Source organism: Maylandia zebra, linkage group LG1, assembly GCF_041146795.1.
Source record: "Maylandia zebra isolate NMK-2024a linkage group LG1, Mzebra_GT3a, whole genome shotgun sequence".
Taxonomy (NCBI): domain Eukaryota; kingdom Metazoa; phylum Chordata; class Actinopteri; order Cichliformes; family Cichlidae; genus Maylandia; species Maylandia zebra.
The window spans coordinates 20,516,300-20,538,168 of NC_135167.1; the positions used below are offsets into that span (position 1 = coordinate 20,516,300).

A 21,869-nucleotide genomic window follows, 5' to 3' on the forward strand; every position below is an offset into this window, starting at 1 on the left:
TAAGACTTTATCTCATCTCACTGAGCCACGGCTAGTGAAGATCTAGTGTGTGTCTGTATTTGAGATGAGCACAAACAGGTAATATGCACCCAAGAATGACCCTGTGTGTGAAATGCTGTAAATACCAACTTTTCTCTTTTTTTTCAGAATAGAAATTCCAGTACAGAAATTTCCACAAGGCACTGGATATGGTGTAAATTAACATTGCAGAGAAGGTCCAAGTATTTCTTTCAGTTTTGATACTTGTTTCACTTTCAATTATGGGGAAGAAAAGCTCAAACTGAATTAAAGACGATGTAACGCTTGAAATTCCCCTGTAGCGCACCAGCATCCTGTAATTCGTATATCATTATAATTAAAAACTTTCTTGAGTTTATTTATAACTCAGACAACCTCATTCTTTGGTGTCATATTTCAAACTAAAAAAAAAATACATAAATGCCAAACACATGTGTTGTAAACCAGCGAATGTTTTGCAAGCACTTTGTAATGATAATTGCCTCCAGCGGACAAATAATTCCCCTACCAGAGTTTACAACAAGAGATGGTGCAATCATGACAACAAAACTCCTCTAGTGCTTTTTGGCTCCTTATATAGCAATCTTTTGAAAGTCCTTTGTGATGTTGTCCTGGTAAGATGACCCGACAGTTTTTGTACAACCTTACAGTTTAATGCATGAGTAGGTCTGTGTGTCAGAAAAGCCGAGCAACAGTTGTCATGTTTGGGAGGAGAGGGAAAAAAAGAGGCTGTCAGTCCCCAAAGCACAAATTGCAAAGGTAAGTCATAATTATTACCTTGAAATATCCATTGTGCTGTGGGGTCTGTTTACATAATGATCATTCTTGTGTTGCGATAAACACTTTATAAAAAAGGAGTTTTAATATGTTCTGCCACAGGTTCAACTCTTTGACTACCTGTGTCCTTTTTCTAGCAGATGAACAGCACGAGGGGGAAAAAAAGAAGAAGAGAGAGGAAATTGCTTGCTGTCTTCCTGCTATTGTTGACAGCAAAGGTGGTGGTGGTGGATGCCTGTCTCTCTCACTCACATATTACTCATCGACACGTGCTACTCGGCTTGTCCTTTTCTCTTTTTTTTCATTGATACTAAATATGTTGCACAAACACGATATTTGACCCCTTTTTTTACACAAAAACAACTAAAAAAATTAATGTTACATTAAATTTGTACATCTATGGAATAGTCCCTGCATGGGGATTTTTAATTTTTGCAGTTGGCGTTGGAGTTCGTAGCATAAAAAGTAAAAATAAATCAGAAAATCCAGTTTTAGCTTCAGACAGAGCTGACTAGTGGCCAATGTGCACTTAAGGTTAAGGGTTTGTACACACTCCACTGGTTAAGAGATGTTACATCACAATCACCATGCTAAAAAAAGAGCATAGCATGGATAATAAAACAGCATGTGGTGATATAGTAACATGGAAACTTCTGCTGACTAAAAATCTGATGCAAATATTTTACATTACTAAGTGAAAGTGAGTGTGTGTGTTTCTTTTTTAATTGTTTGCATTTTAGAGCAGTTCTACTGTATATATCTTGTCTCTTCTGTTTTCCATTTATTTTATTCCTGATGTCTTTACTATTTTTTTCCTGCACGGTTGGCTGGAGCACCCACGTTGTACACGTGCAATGACACTAAAGGGCTATTCTATTCTATTCTATTCTATTCTATTCTATTCTATTCTATTTACAGAGTCTCTAGCAAATCCAAGAGTGGCCTAGATAAAATTCCCTATTAGAATTGCTTGGTTTCTTTTCTGTTATACTGCATATTACTTACAACTGTGCCATGAGCTGACTAATGCTGTGATATGAGGCCGTTCAAATAAAAATAATTTTCCTAAACTTCACACAGTTATAGCAAAATATAGTATTCTTTTGGTTTTGGTGGCTGTAGGTTTGGTTGCCCTCGATTTATAAAAAGAAACAGTGCTTGAGGGCCAAAACGAGCCTCTGCTGGAGCACAGAGCTGTATTTGTAAACTCGAGAGGGCCCACGCCCATGGATGTATCCCGCTCCTGCACGCAAGCGCAGTGACACTCCTTCTGTCAAACATGGCTGTGCTTTGGAAGAAGGAAAAATGCTGAATTGTGTTGGTAAATCTCGGGAAAAGCGGCAGACATGGCTAGATTGGCTGACTATTTTACTGTCGTGGGATACGATCAGGAGAAAGCCGGTAAGTTTGGCTCTCAGATTGAGCTGGCGGAGCTGAGGTTTATGTCCAGGCCGTCAGTCAGTGTGTGTGTGATGATGTTGATGCTAGATAGCATTGCGCTAGCTTAGCCACACGGCTACAAGGCGAGACTGGGAGATACTTTTTCTTCCTTTTTGGTTTTTACCCCCTCCTCCTCAACCAGCCACACGCTCAATCCAGCGGGCGTGTGTTTACACAGAAAGCACACGCCTGATGTTAAGTCACCAGTGGATGTTTACACACGAGGAGTTGGGATATTTGACTTGGATCAGCTGAAACTTCTCGTGGATTCAGAAAAAAAAATCTGTCACATCCTGCCCTGTTGATCGTGAACCTGTTATCAGGTCTAAGGGGCCATTCAGCCACATAAAACCAAAATCTAGCTCCTCCTTTATCATATTTGTGTGCTTACTCAAGCCAGGTCAGGATTGCTATTGGTAGCCGGTTTTGCTTCTATGTTGTGTATTCTTTTTTGGGGGGGGGGGCGCGCTTGCTGTTGCACCTCAGCTGTCCTGCATGCTCTGTTTCCGGTCTGTATTTACCCGCTGTAGCCACATTTGTCAGCGAGTTGTTGTGTTGTATTTATTTATTTATTTGCTGGAAGAATGCTGAAGTGGTTCATGATGGGCGTAACATTATACAGCTGCAACAAAAGGGCAGTGCCTGCTCTGGGCCAGTGTCCTTTTCCCTCCTCTTCCCTCTCCACTGTTGTGGGACAGGAAGCTCCTCATGCTTCCACTTACAAGCTGTACCTCAGGTCCAGCCTCGCATTCTTTTCATCCAAGACAGGAAACAGCTTTGCACACATTTCCAAGCATTCATAGATAAAGCCATGAAAACATCTTGGCATTGCACGCATTGTTCGTGCTGTGCACAGGGCATGAATGGTACTACAGTTTATCACTTCTCATGATGCACTGTTATCCTGTGAAAGTGATGCATAATGAGCTGCCTGGAGAAAGTTTAAAAAACTGATCTAATCTGCATTGAGGATATAAAAGAAAGTTTCCCGGCCACTTTTTCAATGGCATCCGTTCAGTGCCATGTGCTTTCAGAAGGGGGCTGGAGCAGCTGAATCCCCTCAGTCACCATCGCTTGCTATGCATAATAGGTAAACAGTGCTTTTCATCAGCTCTGTGCACCCCGGCGCCAACTGACAAATGAATATTTTGTGCTCCGGGGACAAAATGTTCCTGGCGTCACCCGAAGAGTCTGAATGGATTCACATTCAGATGGTCTCGCCACAAGAAGACGCAGGGGCCACGAGTTAAGTCTTTTCTTTGCCTGCCTCCTGATGATGAAGAAGTTAGCTGCAGGGAGAGAGAGGGAGCTGTAAAAAGTCCACTAGCATGAGTTGTGGCTGATTATGTCTTATCTCTGTGGAAGCCTCTCTGGGGGACAAAAATATTCCTGAAGTCCTGACTGAATTGTATTCCTATCGGGTGATGGTTTGGACACCAGTCCTGCAGGAACGCCCGTGTCTGTAAGCAGCAAAACTTGAAAATCGCACTGCCTTCTATATTTGTTAGGAAAATAAACAGATGAATTCTCCACAGCGATGACTTGAGTGAGAAGAGTGTTTTCATTGAAGGCATGCTATTCACGGTAATGTGCAGCAGCTTGTCTAGACGGCAGATTTTTCCTGGCCACCTCGCTCATTAATTCAAACCAGGGATCCCTACATGGGTCCTCATTAACCCTCCTGTTCTGTGCTGGCATTTGCTCCACTGCCCTGACCCACTTCTCATTGTTAGATTACTACGAATGGATCTGCTAGAAATAACACAGAGCCCACAATCTGTTGAGTTTTAGGCTGGCTCACAGTTTGTAGTAAAATTAGACTCCAGCTTTTAAAATAATGAATTGCTGTTGGTTATTATTGTAATAGTATGACATTAATGCTTTTAAAGTCAGGTAAGTATTTAAATTGGTGGCAGTGGAGCTTTTCTAATGCAAGCTCATGCATGCAAGTACGTAAGGCTGAAGTTGCAATACCATACACTGTATTTTTTGTTTACCATAATTCCACATGTATGCTGTTGTTTGTTACTTAGGTCTGCTTTTTGTTTTTCTTTGGAATCGCATGACCCAGTTTCAGTAACTTGCTTAAATTGCTGTTTTATTTCTTTTCTGTGTCCCCTGAGTGTCAACATAAATCCAGCTAGACTATTTGTGATATTTTCATTACCAGGCAGATGACCCAATTCATGAAATATAGTTCAGATCACACTTATTGTGCGATTGGTCCACCAGACTGAAGTGATTTAAAACAAGCAATAAAACACTGAAGTTTGGCCCCTTCTAAATCCAGAGTTTGTTGCTGTTGGTTGAACCTATAGCTGGCACACACTTTTGTCATTTACGTACCTCTGAAATATAAAAAAATTATGTGCAGTCGTCAGTCTGATAGCAAGGAATATAACCGGCAGATTCCTCTTTTAGAAATTGGACCTGAGTCTGTGTCCCTGGGGGCTAGTGTCATGAGCCATAAACCCTGGAATTATTTTCACGAATGAGTTGGAATGTGAAAGCGCCTCGTTTGAAGGATGCAGCCTGTATCGAACCCGCAGTGTATCCTGGCTTTTTCCTTTTGCATTAAGGCGCTGTTTCCCTTTACTGGCAAAGGTTTATATACGGTTTGGCATGCGGTTCCCCATAAATTGCAATTTGCCAAGTGAAAAAGAGGCATCTGCCCAGCTGCTTTTCTGAAACAATTTATTGGTGGTGTATCATCACTTTTTATTGAATCAAACTGCTTTTGGAATGTGTTTCACAGACACAGAGCCCAAACTCTACGGTCTGGATTTTCGAGTTTGGACATTGGGCAACGGCTTATGTAACAAGCACAGTCCTGGAAAAAAACAAAACAAAGAAAGAAGACCTTCCATAAGAGCAAAATACTTCTATCTACTGCTATCTTTTAAAGATAGGATAATGCTATTGGTACCCTGATAGATGCAAGTCTGCAGCTTTAGATGTGTGATTATCAGGCATACTAGTAATATGAGTCCACGCAGCCATCTGTTTTTGGACTCTTCCTTGTCTGAGTTGTGGGGACAGCAGTCCAAGCAGAGCAGAGCTTTTCCAGCTAATATGTGGAGATACAGAGGCATTCCCAAGCTAGCCGAATTGGGCCTCCTCCCGCTAAGGTATCCAAGAAGCATCCTAGATGCTCAGACCTCCTAAACTGGCTCTTTTTGAGGAGTAGTGGCTCTCCAAAACATCCAAAAAACATCTTCACCTGATCACTGATAATACCCAGACACCCTTCACAGGAAGCTTATTTCTGCTTTTTGTATCCATACTGTTCAGGTCACTTGCAGCTCATTTCCATCAATGAGTTTAGAAATGTACATAAACAATTCTCATTCTCTAATTCTCATCCCTGCTGCTTGGCACTCGGCTGCAAACCTCCTCTCCTCAAGCTGGAGGTCACTGCTCAGTGAAGCCACAAGTACCACGTCATCTGCAAAATGCAAAATTTTAATTCTGAGGCCACACACTGGAAACCTTCTGCTACTGCCTGGAAAGCTCTGTGCCAGAGTCCATCCACTTGTTAGTTCAGCCTAAGAGTGACAACTCTGAGCATAGTTAGGGAGTAGTTTATAAGTTGGAAAAGCTTTGGGTTCCGCAGTATTTCCCCTCTTGGATTTTCTCTTTTAATGATGACCACAACATTACTGCACACAGAAGCTGTTTCTCTGATTACGGTGGGATCGCGGTCAGCAGAAACACATTAAGGCTGGTTTCAAGATACAGACTAGATAAGAGCATTCCTGGCAAAACAGAAGCAAAGGTTTTCTCTTTTAATTTCAAGTGGTTTTACAAGAATTATAATAATAATAATAGATTGCATTTATATAGTGCTTTTCGGGGCCCTCAAAGCACTGTACAATTCCACAATTCATTCACTCTCACATTCACACACTGGTGGAGGGAAGCGAGGCTGCCATATCTTGTAACCTTCCGGTTACAAGACGAACTGCCAACTATTTGAGCCACGTTGGGTTTTGTATTGTAATGTCATCAGTGGGTGTGTTGCAAAAGTTTCTTATGTTCTGTTCTATTAGGTTTACCTACATGTCTGATTAGGCAATCAGTGATGGCATGGATTCAGCCGGTTGCTGGGTTGATGAGATTCCCGTAATATCCCAAATGGGAATGATGCTCAGCTAGTTGTAAGAGTAAAATGTGGTTAGATGTAGACGTCAAATGTGTATCTCAGAGATCTCTATCAAGGATAAATGGCTGTTCCCAGCTTTAATAATAGTGCAATATAGAAGCTGTAACCTGGCAAATGGGAGAGTATTGGGGTTTGGTTTATTTCTAACAAACATAACTTCCAGTTATGCAAGAAATGCGAAGCTGCCAACTAGGGCTGCCACAAACGATTATTTTGATAGTCGACTAGTCACCGATTATTTTTGCGATTAGTCGACTAATCAGATCATCATCCATTGGACGTAAAACTACAGCTTATTGCACCAGCAGCATCTGCTCTTATATAACTATCATTAGCTTACAGCTTTAAGTGTTTAAGGTCTGTGCTAACTAAAAATAAAGACAAGATGATAGTTTATTAAATTTTAATGAAATTTGCAGATTGTTTCGGTGAAGTTTAATAAACTCCTTGCTATCTAAAATATAACAGGACACTGGAGTATATTCTGGAGCATCTCACAGTTCTGATAATCAGTTGTCTGCTTGACGTTTATTCAGCTGTGTAAAAACTATAACTTTAATCTCAGACAAACTGATTTACTCAGGAACAAATAAAATACAAAAAAAAAAAAAAGCCAAACAATAACATTTTAAGTTATCTAAGTGACTCATATATATTTAACCTGAGGAGTGAAAGACGGCGGTGGGTTTGAAAACGATTTGCGGGGAGTCCGGTGTTCTCACGGCGCTAGTGAGCCTAGCCCCCGGCTCGCTAACGAGCTAGTGGGTAACAGATGTCTCCGAAAACGTCGGAGCGCTTTTGAAAATATGTGGTGTCTTGATAAACTGAGCAGATATTTGAGGTTTACACAGCTACATTCTCGCCTGAAAATATGTTAAACGTTTATTTTGTGACCCAGAAAGAATAATAAGAGTAACATTAAAACTAACTAGCTGCCGCCATTGTTGGAAACTGCGCTGGGCCGCGCTATGAATTCTGGGACACAGCTGCTTCTTCTTCTTCTTCTTCTTCGGGGTTTAACGGTAGCTGACATCCTTGTACATGCAATGCTGCCATCTTCTGTTTCAGTCCGTTATTACACTCTTAAATCCTGCCACTTATTCCTGCGTCTTTTGTGATCTTACAAAGCTTCAAACGACGCGTCGACTATTAAATCAGTCGTCGACGATTTTGATAGTCAACGTAATCGTGACTGGTCGACAAATCGTGGCAGCCCTACTGCCAACTAGAAAATTTGATCTAAATTGTAACTATAAACTTAAGTATATTTGGAAAAACACAGTAAGTTGTCTTCATATCAGTATCATGGAAATTTTGGAAAAATAGTTAGATGGAAGTTTTTTTTAATAGGTCAACCAGCAATAATTCCATGCCAGTTTTTTTTCTGTCCAAAACTTCCATGAATTGACTTTTTGTTGCAACCTTTAACAAGTGTGTTTGTGCTGCCTTTTGAACCCACTTTCAAGGGAAGCACATTGGCCTTTCTTTAAAAAGGATGTCACTTTTACTGTTAAGAGTTTCAATCTTTTGTCCCCTTTTTTGCTCAGTTATTCGATCAGGTTGGAAATGCTTTATAAACAGCATATATTGCTGCTTCTCAGGTTTATCTTAATGGCTGTCTTCCTAAACTTTCGCTTAACTTTGCCATTAGACCATTTCTTGTTTTGCTTGTGTTGATCGGCACCACGTAGGGTTGTAGTTTCATCTACAGAATCACATCCTTTTTCAAGTTCGAGCACTATTTGACATGCAGTCATACATCTGTAGCTTTGTGGTTCCTTCTTGTCTTCTGTTTATGCCTGCGTAGTTAAGGAGCTTGTTAGAGACTGCATGAAATATAGAACTTTTCCTGGAGCTTTTTCTATTTGGAACAAAAACTTTCTTACCAGGAATTTGATAATAAAACAAATTAGGTTTGGAAAAAATGACGCAGGCAGTTTGTTCAGTGGGGCTGATTGACATGGGCTGTTCATTTTATCATTAAGTGCATATTATCACAAAAAAACAATGCTTTTACATTTATATTACTGTGCTATGTCTTGAGCTATCCTTTGTTTCTTTTTGCATAATCATACATGGAAATGGGTTGAGGTCACAGGCAGGGATAGCTCAGTAGGTAGAGTGGTGGCCCCATGATCGGAAGGTCGGTGGTTCGACTCCACTGAACGGCTACCCTGAGGTACCCCTGAGCAAGGTACCGTCCCTACACGCTGCTCCCCGGGCGCTGCATTGGTGGCTGCCCACTGCTTCACTGGGTGAATGGGTTAAATGCAGAGGAACTATTTCCCTACGGGGACTAACACGCACACATTACATTATATTACATATTACATTACATTACATAGGTCTGGGCTCTGGGGAGACTGATGCTATTCCACTGTCCGTTATTCATGTATGCTTTTAATGCAGTGGCGCTGTTGTTTGGGATTATTTTCATGCTACAAAATAAGCCCCTGCCAATCAGATGCTTCCAGATGGAATAGTATGCTGGTTCGAGATCTTCATGGCATTTTTCTGTATTCATAATTCAATCAATTTTGACAGGACCCCCTCCCCCCCCAGATCAATGGCTGAAATTCAGATGACAGAGCCTCCACTGTGTTTTACAGAAGGCTGTAGAGGCTCACTGTTGTACCTCTCTCCTGACCTTCTCTGTGCAACTTAATAATAATGATAATAATAATAATAATGGATACTTTATTGATCCCCATGGGGAAATTACTTGTTTTTCTCTGCCTTTGACCCATTCACTCAGTGAAGCAGTGGGCAGCCCACTAAGCAGGCGCCCGGGGAGCAGTGTGTAGGGACGGTACCTTGCTCAGGGGTACCTCAGGGTAGCCGTTAAGTGGATTCGAACCGCCGACCTTCCGATCATGGGGCGACCACTTTACCTACTGAGCTATCCCTGACCACTTGATGATCTTATAGCGTGACAAATGCAAATTTGGACTAAGAATTTCAAATGTGTCTGCTCTAATCTGATTTTCAGCCCAGTTCTTGTGTAATTACATACCCCAGCCTTTTTCCCCTTTTCCCTTTGTTATGAATAGCTTCCACTGTGATGATTTGTGTGTGAGGAACATTAGATGGGTCAACTAAAGGGCCAGATCTGGAGTATAAAGGTGGTGATACTAAATATGAACTGTTATGATTACTGCGCCTTTTTCTTATTTTCTTTGCAGAATATAAAGAAATGAAGGATGCCTTAAAGCTTTTGCACAGTACTGAGAATTCATTTATGACAGTGAATGTGCACAGGAAGGACTGAACTGAGCTATGGGTGCATAACAGTTTGGGACGAAGACACACTAGGCCTTTATTACAAACTTTGTTGCAATATTGACATAGCTTTATCTGGAAGGCATTTATTCCTGTGTAGGTGATGTTAGATTAGTAAGCTCCACTGATGTTCAGGGATGCTAATTTCATGATGTATGTGGATTATAAAGTGCTGCCATGTGTCGTTTTTCTTTGTAAGTTATGTGGTCTGTTTTGTTGTTAGTGGTAACAAACACATTGAAAATGGTGGCTGGCTCTGTGTTTCTGGAAAACTCTTTTTTTTTTTCCTTTGTTTTTGTTTTTGTTTGTTTTGTTGTTGTTGTTTTTTTATAAAAATTTGCTGAAAGTTTGAGGTTTGTGAATAATAAATTTCAAAATGGGCTTGCAGTGACTTTCTCCATTTTTCTTCTAGTTTAGTGACAAGATAATAATGGTTACCAAGGACAGGAGAATATAAATCGTCTCAACATTAATCCGCACTTCACAGTTCTTTATTTTTGTCATCTATCTTAATGAGGGGAACACAAAACAGCCAGTCGTTGAGAAGATTTATAACGATTCAAGTGTTTATTTTTATTTTTTTTAGAAAAGTTAATTACAGGTTACACCTTTAATATCCATCTTTTTTAATATCTGCTGTTCCAGTGTATAATTAGTTACTTGATAAAAATAAATATTTGTTTCAACTTTAACATTTGTGACACTGCTCCTGTAATCCTGAAATCCTTTTAGGTCCCTATGTAAGCAGAAAAATTAGGCTCTCCTGCACCCTGATTACCAGTCCTTGCATTTTTCATCACCAAGAGAGACTGTCTGTTAACAAAGTTTTGAGTTTATGGCTCTTGCACTGAGTAAGATGGCAGATGTGGAATTGACTCACTTCTGCTTTTACTCTTGGATTCGCTGCCTCCATTGATTGTTTTCTTTTGGGCTCCACATTTGGCAGCGCCTCGTTTGGAATTAAACTTTGTGGTGGAAAGAACCCTGACCACAATGGGGGAGTTCCTTCCTCTCCGTTGAAGTTTAAAACTGATATGTAGGGAAACTCCACTGGCTCCTGTTGCCCCAGTCACAGTGTGTTGAAAGGTGTTAAACAATTAGAGCATTGTGATTTTTGTGGTTATGCAAATTACAGTAAAGTTCATGGCAGGAACCATTTTCACTGTGACATTTTAAGGATAAATATATTGAGACAGATGAAATGGGTTGGTAGGATACAGCTCGATCCACACAAAATACTGTAAAACATTGGAATGGGTACAGTATTGATCCCAAATAAACTCAGTGTGTATGTATTGCCATTGTTATAAACAAACTAGTCTCAAGAATTATATCAACACATGTAACCGAAGGCTGTAAAAGAAATTGCACCTAATTGTTTGATGAAAGCTAGAAAAGGGAGTAATTCTTTGGATGGAACTGCCTCCACATGCACCGCCCGAATCATGAGTAAGACATTAATATAAGAGAGCAGCACAGCTTTTAGTTTTCATGAGCTGAGTGAAAGTGGAACTGGTGAGAATTTGACTGATTAGTATATTTAAATGTTTATGTAGTTTGTAGAAACCCACTGGGGACCACTTGTCTGTGGAATATCGAAACTGGTTTAAATTATTCTTTGAGATGGAAAACAAAGCTTTCAAGCTGTGAGCAGAGAGGAGGCGGACAAAACTGTAATCCACATTTGAGGAAGTTGCTGTCATGTGAAAAGCTTTCAAAGGGTCTATGCAGGTCCTGTAAGAAACTCAAGTGCTCCACGTGATTCACCATCTTGAATCACCTTTAGAAGATTTTCTGTATTACTTTATCAAGCTCTCTCTCACTGAAGTGGCCTATGCCTAACTCTCTTAAGGTGCTAACACAGCATTTCAGCAAGGTTGAGGTCTGGTTTTTTGACTGGATCATTGAAACACCTTGATCCTTTTATTTTCAGCCATTCTTTGATGCTGTGTTTGGGATCATTGTCCTGCTACATGACCTAGTTTGGGCCATGCTTTAACTGTCACACAGATGCTCTCACGTGAATCTAGAGTACTTTGGTATACAGAGGTGTTTGTGGTTGGAAACGAGCCCAAATCATCATGCCTCCATCACTGTGCTTGACAGTTGGTACGAACTGTGTGTGCTGACATGTTTGGTTTAAACCAGACATGGTGCCGTGACCATATCTACTTTGGTCTCGTCAGTCCAGGACATTGTTCCAAAAGTCTTGCGGTTTGTTCAGGTGCAACTTTGCAAACGTAAGCTGTGTTGTTCTTTTTTAGAGAGAAGGTCTCTCTAATCTCCGTAATTATTCGGTCTGTTTCTAATTGTACTGTCATGAACTGTCATTTAACATGCTAACTGACGTCTGTGGAGGCTGTAGCTCTCGGGTTAGCACTGCACGGTCTGACCTTGGGATGAATTTACTGGGACTCCTGGGAAGATTGTGGTATTGTGTTAACACACAACTGAATACTCCACACCTGCAAACTGCCAAAACTTCTGCTTTTATAGTCACACTTGCTAATGACCAGTCAATTAAGTGCATTTGATTAGCAGCACTTGGCCGCTAGGTTAGTTTTTCACAGGAATTCACAGATTCTTGTGAAAACTTTCTTTTGCACTGACTGTAATTGTCTAAAGCTCCTCTCCTGGCTTTTGACCTGGGCATGACCTAAAGGGAATTTATCTTTTTGCATGTTTGTACTAAGCTTCCTGAGTTAGCTGTTGATCTCAGCTAATTATGACATCAACAGTTGTCTAATCTGTGGTACCCTTTCACCATGCAAATAAAACCAAAGCTCACTTCTTTGCCTATCTTGAACACAGGACATCCAGAACAAGTTAGTTTCCTGATCGTGGTCAACTTTGAGGTCAATCTGGGCCTCCGTGTACTACGATGATGATGTTACAGGAAAGATTTGGCCTTTTACAGAATTTGCATGCAAATGTTTTCATACAGGAGACCTCTATAGTAGCTGAGGATTTTAAAACAAGTTTATCTTCAGGTTAACTGTGACTGAGCATCGTCGACTGTGTTGCTATTCAGACAATGGGAGCTGCTCCCCACACTGTGACTGTTTGAATAAAGAAGATTGCTACCATAGCCATATTTCCTCACATCTGGAGACTATATTGTCAACCTAAACTCTTATGGATGGAGCAGATCCAGCAGAATGTTTGTGCTTAAACGATGATTATATATTCACTGTAATAGCTTAAAGTAAATCACGTTTTTAGGTTTATGCATGGAATTTCTCCTTATATTCGGGTAGTGATAGTAAAGTGACAGAAAGTGAATTAGCCATACCTGTGAACCCGTTCCAGAATGGTCCACCTGTGTAAGTGCCTGGGCCAAAATGAGGTTAGACGGTGACGTGCATGTTACGTAAACTGGCAGAGTCCACTGGTGGCCTTTTCCATACATGGTAAAATGAGCATCTGGCTATATTTTATCAACAGTAACAGCAGGAAGATAAATCAGAAAGATAAATTGAGTTGTTTTTTTTCTTTTTAAGAGGAGAAACATCTGCTCTAATCAAGAAAGACTAACAACTTTTTTTTTTCACTTGTTGTTGGGACTGTGCTAAATCACGCAACTGAGTAATAAATTATTAGGTTCATTCGATCTAAGTCACATATTTCTGTGTGTGTGTGTGTGTGTGTGTGTGTGTGTGTGTGTGTGTGTGTGTGGAGAAAGACTGCATGAAACTCTGCAGAATGGCTATAGAATTTAATAATCCCTATAAAAATAATTTAGTGAACTGTGAGAAATGTATTCAAGTTAATAATAGAACAGTTAAAGCATTTTTTCACAGTTTTCTGTTCAGTAAAATCGCCCATAGATTTAATCAATACCCAATGTAGAGTCAGATCCAATATCAAATCCAAAATATTGTATTTCTTGAGCTGCCCACAAAGCGATGGGGATTGCCACGGTGTTACAGCACTTCCGTGCCACCTCTTACATCTCCTCTGAGATATCGACTTGAATCTTTTGCCCTTTGTGATTTGCATTGCAACTATTTACATTTATAGTCAGTTTTAAGCAACGTTTTAAACAATGATCATATTTTACATCAAATATTATCGTGCATGAGCTTCAGGCTGCTTACATAACACTCCGGGTCATTGACAGGGGCGCTTCAAACTAGGCAGTCGAAAAGTGATCATTTCGCCATCTGAGTGTGATGACTGTTTTCTAAATATTTCCACAGATTTCTCGAGTTTCTGCATTTACAAACAAAATACCTGTTGCAATTGTGTCAGTGACCACTGACCGCACTGACTCTAGCAAATCTAGAGTTTAGTTTAAAGGCGAGATTATACTTTCCGTGTCTGCTAGTATCCACTTTGGTCCTCGGGGCAAAAAAATTGCCTGGTTCAGATGTGCTAGCCTGTTGTGTGACTGCGTGGACTCGTCCGGGGAGAATATATATTCCAATGCACCAACTGAGCATGCGCCCCCAGGCGGTGGACTTGAAGGAGACTTCAAAGAAGTGTAAAAGGAATGACTACTCAGCCATTGAGTCTCCAGCCATTTGTGTCCAAAGTGGACTATAATCAAGGCGTAAGGATTGCTTAAGTGGCCGATTAGATTTGACCAAATGATGATCCTTTTTTTACGCTTGTCAAACAAATCACTGGGCTTTTTCAAATTAGCTACAAACTACAAAGAAAGGAGTCAGTTTAAAGCTAAACATAAAGGATTTTAGGAAGACAACAAACAGGAACAGCCACGTTTTTTTCCCCCTTTCTCCTGGACACTTGGAATATTTTTGTTTTTTTATAAGCTGTTACCGTGTGCCACAAACCCTTGATAAGAGTTTGCTGGCGTCGAAGTGTCAGTTTACGAGATCTATGCTTTTAATGTTTTTTCTGGAATGTACATATCTCCTTATTAAACACTTAGTAAAGGCTGTTTCACCAATATTTAATGTTCCTAGTAAGTTAGTCCCCAAAGACATTTAAAAATTATTATTTGTATGTATCGTTTATTTCACGTTTTGTTTTTTCTGTTTGTTTTTTTTTTCAGCCCTCTTGTTGGGCCATACCACACGGAGGTTGTGCTTTATTGAGCTGGAAAGGCTTGGGCATATTTAGTACATGCCAAAAAACTGTAAAATAAATAAATAAACATGCGTTGATTTTGGACTGTATCCTCCCCTCGTGTCGTGCCAGCGGATGTTCAAATTAGCATGTTCGCATTCAGGCCTGGGTTCTATTATCCTCTCCAATGGGGTTCTTTATAGTTATCAGGGGGGCCATATTTGAAAGCACGGCTTGTTTTAATACGAGAGTGCAGCCTCGTGGAATGCGAGGAATTCTGTCATTTATTTTCATCTGCGGTTGAAAATTAGAACCTGGAGGACTCGAAGCATGTGATTTCAATTAGAGGAGCTGTAAAAACCTGAAGATGTAACAGTCAGGCAGACTGGTGTTCTACCAGCACAAGCCATGATATATCTGCACATGCTTTTCCGTGTAAACAACATCAGGCTTCTCTTTGTTTTTAGCCTGTAAATGGAAAACATCAATGCTTTCTAAGTTAATGACGCAAATTATTTTTGTCACTTAACTCTCTGACTTGGTATCAGTGGTACACAGCTTTCCTTGCTACGCATGCACAGTGTTTTTAAAGAACTTCGCAGGTGGGTCCTAGGGTTTTTGCCAATGAACTTCAGGGCCAATGATGACCAGAGTGATAGCCTGTACAACTTGCCAGTCAAGGCAATAGTTTGTATTTCACACCTTTGCAGTCTTTTTGAATGAATGCATGTGGGAATTTGATACATTCAGCATTTCAAAATGAGAAAAAGCAGACCGAGGGAGTTTCTGTCTGTTTGATTGATTTTTAAAAAATGAATGCTTAATGTAAATGAGTTCATGCAGGGGCTAGCTATTTCCTGCACTGCTCTGTCGTATTCTGGTATTAATCTGAGCGCGTGTGAGGGGAGAGCGTGTTGCAGAGCACATGAGACGCAGACTAAGTTGTTGATCGCTGTATGTGAATGAGGCTCTTCAGCTCGCAGAGCACGTTTTACTTTCTCTTAATGCATTAAGTAGGAAATAAACATGTCTGTGGCTGTCTCTCTCTCGCTCTCATGCAACAGCAGCTGGTAGATAGATAGCAGGACGTTACCTGAGTGTGAGGTTAAATCCATTCCCTAAGTGGTTCCAGTCAACTCAAACAGCACCATTGACTTAGGCAGTCTCACTGTCTTCTGCCTCCTTTTGTACATAGCTTGTGTGATGTTAGATTAAGGCTTACCCCCCACAGCCCCCACCCCATACCGTCTGTGTTGCAGGTCTCCTTCAACTTGTTGTGGCTGAAGATAATTTTTGACTCTCCCTGCATGTTTCTGAATTAATCTAAACATCTCAAGTGCCTAAAACCTTTGCGCAATACTCTGCATACAATTCCGAATCCAGGCCATCAGTCCCATTAAGGCCAAAGTGCTTCAGCATGATAAATTAGTTGCTGTCCTTTGCAGCGGTCTACATTTCATGGCGTTGCTGACAGCAGGCTTGAGGCGCTTGGTGCATGAATGCTGCAGCTGTAGGATCTCATGTCATTCCGATAATGTATTGCAGTGGGGGTTTTTTTTCCCTGTTTGTTCAAGCAATTCTGCTTCCCTTGGCATATGACCTATTGCCAAACTGTGACACAGGGGCTTCATAAGCAGTCTGTTGAATAGCTTGCTGAGTCACAGCATTTTTTGGGGTTTTTTTTGGTTTTTTTTGGGGGGGGGGGGGGCTGGAAAACCTTGAAAAGAAATGGAAATTGTTGCACATCAAAATGTATTTGTATAGTGATGCAAACTGACTCTGATGGGACCAACATTATTAAAATAAATAAATAAATAAAACAATTTTAAAAAAACGAACATCACATTGTATTCAGAAAGACATAAAATAAGGATAAAGACCATAAACTCATCAGAAAAGTGCACACTGAGCTCACAGACATAATTTCTCATCTCCACAAGCTTTGCCCATCTTTCACTTACAGTCTCTGATATCTGACTTTTGAACTCCAAATGGTGGCCGATTGGTTAATCTGTGCCGAGTATGCAGGACAGTTACAGATTCTGGTCGTGCAACAAGGTCAGTTGACACTCGGCACGCCATAAAACTGGCAGGAATCAAGGCTAGCATGCTATCGCTGACGGACAGCAGCTGGTGCGTCGAAACGTTCCAAGTGGAGCTTGTCCCAGGAGAGCAAGTATGGAGACATAAATAGATCTCTGACAGTAATTGTCTCTGAAAGGGCGTGAGTGCATTTCACGAGGAGTATGCATAGTGTTACACCCATATTTGATAGGCTGTCGTGAGCTGCTAGCCTAGCTGCAGCACAGGTACACATACAAACGCAGACTTTCGAAGAACCTCCCTGTTTATTCCTATGCTGAGCTTGACAGGTGCTGCTTATGGTTTGGCGCTCTTCCTAACAGCACTGACAGATTGTATTTACCATACGATGCTGTGCAGTGTCCTCACACATCCGAAGATGGAATATCCTCAAATCCATCCAGAAATGTCCTTGTGTGGCTTCTTGAGGGTTTTTTTTTTTCTTTTTTACTGTCTGAAATTAAAGTTGCAGGTTATAAATTATGTTTAAAAGGCACATGGTTTGGTTTTGATTTCCCTAACCATTGTAACTGTTTTATATGATTTTAGTGCTAGCCAATACTTACATCATGCTTTTGATTGTGGCATGTGGAATTTTTTTTGTTTTTAAATTTTTCCATGTAGTAAATTCAAAAATATTTTCAAAGTGTGTTTTAATTATCGAGATTCTACAAAAAATGTTCAGCGCCATATGTGACAGCAAAAACAACATTTTTTATTGATTGCATAAACAAAAAAACCTCTGTAGGGCTATTTATACAGTTTAGTTAAAAGGATTCCAAAAAACGAGACACATGTATTCAATTTCTGTCTGTTTCTTTCGTACTCTCCTGATAAAAGGCAATTTTCTCTTGGCCGATGAATAGAAAGGGTGTCCTAACTGTCAGAGAGTGACTAAGAGTTTAAAATAACGTGAAGATGAAGTCATGGGGTCAGGCAATACATTGTGACAAAGTGCATGTTGTGAAACAGTTTTTGGCATGTTAAGTGGGGGGAATTTTTCCCTAATTAGATAAAAGCTGCTTTTTTTTTATTAGCCTTCAACATTGCTAAACAAGAATGCTGCAGTCATATATCAAGTCCTAAATACATATTGTTTTTGCATAAGTGAATTATTGCATCTAATTTTGGTTTTGGGGTTTTGCAAGACCCGGCCATATGGGGTCCTGGGGGAAATCGGTGAGGGAGTTATTTCAGCGGTAAAGCTCTAGATGGTCAACCTCACTAATGGGAAGTTCACTACAACTGCTATAGATCGGTATCCAGCTCTCTGTCACCACTATGTACTCTAAGTGTGGATGACATTGAATTGTACATTACATTGTACTGCATATGTATATATGCTTTCCTGCCAACATCAACAATTTCTTTAGGGAAATAACAAAAGTGAATGGCAGGGTTTATTTCAGAGGCAACATGTTTCAGATCATTCAGTAATTTCATGTATTCACTTCACAGTAATATGCATTTAAGATTAATTATGGACTTTAGCTTGGAGCAGTGGGTTTTTATAATATGAATTTAAGTGGAGACTGTCCTCACTGGACATCTTCAGTGACAAAATTACCACCTAGGGTGGTAATTTACTGATCGTAACTGGGAATTCGAGTGAGCTAACCCAGCATTTATTAACTCAAAACGGCAAAAATAAGATGTTAAAAGATGAAATTAAAAAGCTTACAAAGTTCGTTTGTAATGCTTTTAGTCTCTATAAAAGCGTGTAGAAGTTTACTGATAAATAACTTAAAGTATTCTCACACACACCATAAGCTCAGTGTTGTCTTAGTATTTGCTTGTCCATACGCTATCACTGAAACAGGCCTGCTTTGTGTTAATGTTGTAATTTTCATGTCTCTCTCACACACGCATTCCTCCTTAAACATCTTGCCTTACTCAGTCTCATCAGGACTTTTTTCATTATTCTATCCACAACGAGTTTTTCACCAACTTTGCAAGAATGCATTTCAGAGTTATTGAATTGGTTTTGGTGATAATACTGCAGCGATGCTGGAAGATCATTCACAAAAAGATAGGTGGTATTCATCAACCATGATTCGATTCTTTTAGCACACCGTCTCACACCGACTCAATTTATTTGAAGCGTATCTTCAGTTAAAGCAGATAAATTGAAGGAACCGAGGAGATTTTTCTCCATGGGGTTAAATATGTTTATTTAATAAGGTAGTTTTTTTTTTTTTTGTTGTATTTTTTTTAATTATTATTAACTGTTATCCAGAAATAAACTTAAAGAATTTACTGGTACTGTTGTGATTTTAGCCACATTTGCTGACTTGTCTAAAAAAAAAAAAAAAAAAAAAAAAGAGGAAATACTGAAAAACAGACAACAGTTCCAGCTCCTGAAGGGGTTGATTTGATCAAACTCGGTTTTGTTTGGCATGAATTGCTCCCCAGTTCTCTGATACATTTATCCTCATCCTTTCAACCTATTTGACTTTCACGCATAATATGTTAAATTTCTTTTAACAAATGTATTTTCTATTTTTTTTTCAGTACGATTTTTTTTTTCAGTTCCCTTTTACAGGTAAAAATAATTCTTGTCATTAATGCTCAGCACTTTCTCACTTCCTGGCTGTTGTGACTTTCCTTAGAAATCATCAGATGATTTGGGGGTTTTTTCCAGATAAAGGAGAAACCAAGTAATGGCCTTTTTACACGTTACATCCTTTCATGCTGACTTTCATTTGTTATTTGTTGATAAAGAGAAATCTTTAAATTGAGGTATTGTTATATTACATATCAACATGTTGCTGAATTGGTTGACTTGTATACATAAATACGTATACATTAATGACTTTTTTCTGTTCATTCATGGTAAATGGTAAATGGCCTGCATTTGTATAGCACTTTTCTAGTCTCTAAGGACCCCAAAGTGCTTTACACTACATTCAGTCATTCACCCATTCACACACTGGTGATGGCAAGCTACATTGTAGCCACAGCTGCCCTGGGGCGCACTGACAGGCGCCTGTTTAATCTATGTTAATGCGCTAAAAGTGTTCTGTAATGACTGACCAGTCTTTGTCTTTGCTTTTACCTGCAGGTTCAGGAGAGGGATGTGGAAAGATAATTCAGCGATTTCCCAAAAAGGACTGGGAGGGAACAGCTTTTCCTCAGGGGGTGGAAATGGCAAGTCATGATACATGACACTTCTGCACTCACAACGACTCAAAATGGGCTCAAGGTTTCTAAAAGTTGTGATTATTTAGTGCCAATTTACACTCACCTGCTATTTAGCCTTAATTCTTTGTAGCATAGATGCAACAAGGGGGTGAAAACATGGCTCAGAAATTCTATCATCATTGATACAAGGCAGGATGGATTCATGTTTTCATGTTGTTTACACCAAATGCTAACCCTACCGTCTTAATGTCACAGCAGAAATATCGACTCGCCAAACCAGACAAGATTTTCCCCTTTTTTTTTTTTTTTTTAATTGTCCTTTTCTGTTGAGCCCTTTGAAATCGTAGCCTCAGTTCCCTGTTCTTCCACTACTACAAGCCGTCTGGTTCATTGTGGTTTGATGTGTTGTACATTCAGAGATTCTCTTCTGCATACTTTGGTTGTAGCAAGTGTTTGAGTTACTGTTGCCATGCTGTCAGCATAAAAGCAGTCTGGCGATTCTCCTCCGACCTCTCGCAACAAAAAGGCATTTTCACCGCAGTATTTTAGATAAACTGAGCTTTTATGAGTAACGAGGGGGAAAAATCTAGAAATTTGACCCTTCCTTTGGCCTCTTTTACCACTACCTCCACAGCACGTCTCATTAAGAGAACTGTGATATTTCACCTTTAGTGTACACTTGTTTTGCTTTGTTTTGTTTGATAGAGTTAATTCTGATTGACTGGTATCTAAATATTTCCATCGTCATTGTGACTGACGATTGTGCCGTGCAGTGCTGACCCCACTTCGTGTTTAACGGTGGACCTTGTTGAATAACACTACATGCTTCCTGGTTCAATGTTAGGAAATGTGTTTTGTGGAAAGCGCTGCATCATAAGAAACATTTGTCACAGGGAAAAAAAGAAATCTGAAGTATTTTCAGCGTCAGATGACAGATGACACCCCAGGGAATTTTCTCTTGCCCTTTTGGAGCTTGTGTATCAGATATTGGCATTTCCTGTTTCAGCTAAATTGTTTACTCCAGTTTGTTTAAACCCTTTTCACAGTCACTAATTGGGTAACCCCTTTCGTCTCCTTTTCACATTTTGCCCACCCTGCTATCTGGTCTCCATTTCTGATTCTCTCTCCAGCTTCCTGTTAAGTCATGTTAAGGGAATAGATACTAGCATGTTCCCCTCCTTTTTTCTTCTGCAGGGTGACTAAGGGGTCTGTGACTGGGGGTCTGTTTTCCTTATATGGACAATAAAATGGATGAACAAATATTTGCTTCTCAGCACTGGGAAAACTGTCAATCTCTGGGGTAACATTAGCAGTTAACAGTATCTTACTGCACAGGACATGAGCGCCTGCGTTATATCTGTTTTGTTCATTTATATTAGCTACTGCAGATAAGCTTTTAATGACTAAGCTAAATGGTTCAGGCAACCAGCAGGGAGGGAAAACAGCAAAAGGACTTTGCATCCAAACGCAGTACTTGCACATGATGCTGTCCTGCTCATCTGTACATTGTTTCATTTTTTTTCTCACTTCACCGAGGCAGCGCCTGCTCTCCTCAATGCTTGACTTGAATGTAACAACCAAACGGTTGCACAGCTTTGCCAGATTTCTTCTTTTTCTGCAAAACAATATTAAGTTTTAGCTCATGTATAATATTGTTGATCCATGTGTTTTAAAATAATAACAATAATAATAAAGAAGTAGGTTTTATAGAAAGTATAGTACTGAAAATACTAAAACTGTTAATCCTAACTACCAGCCTGTTTGGGGTACTTTGAGAATAAAGCTATGCCACCCACTTTGAGACTTCTTTGTTTCTGGGCATCAGTCAAATGAAAAGTAGCCTCCTTTGATAATCAATAAAATATATAGCTTCAAAACTTTAAATAATAGTGAAACTTTCAAAAATTGACCAGTTTCAGCTTAATTTTGACTGAAGTTC

At 39.9% G+C, this 21,869-nt stretch overlaps 1 protein-coding gene across 3 annotated transcripts in view; it reads left to right on the forward strand.

The window, feature by feature from the left end:
• Positions 1–2,041: 2,041 nt before the first annotated feature.
• Positions 2,042–21,869, forward strand: part of sbf2 (SET binding factor 2) — a 106,442-nt gene continuing 86,614 nt past the window's right edge. For 2 of the 3 annotated variants that reach the window (XM_004543161.4, XM_004543162.4), the window contains exons 1-2: positions 2,042–2,196; positions 19,851–19,936. In XM_004543161.4, coding sequence (XP_004543218.1) covers positions 2,142–2,196; positions 19,851–19,936 — 141 coding nt within the window. In that variant the 5' untranslated portion in view covers positions 2,042–2,141. The remainder of the gene's footprint in view (positions 2,197–19,850; positions 19,937–21,869) is intronic. The other variant, XM_076883018.1, reaches the window with a different exon arrangement.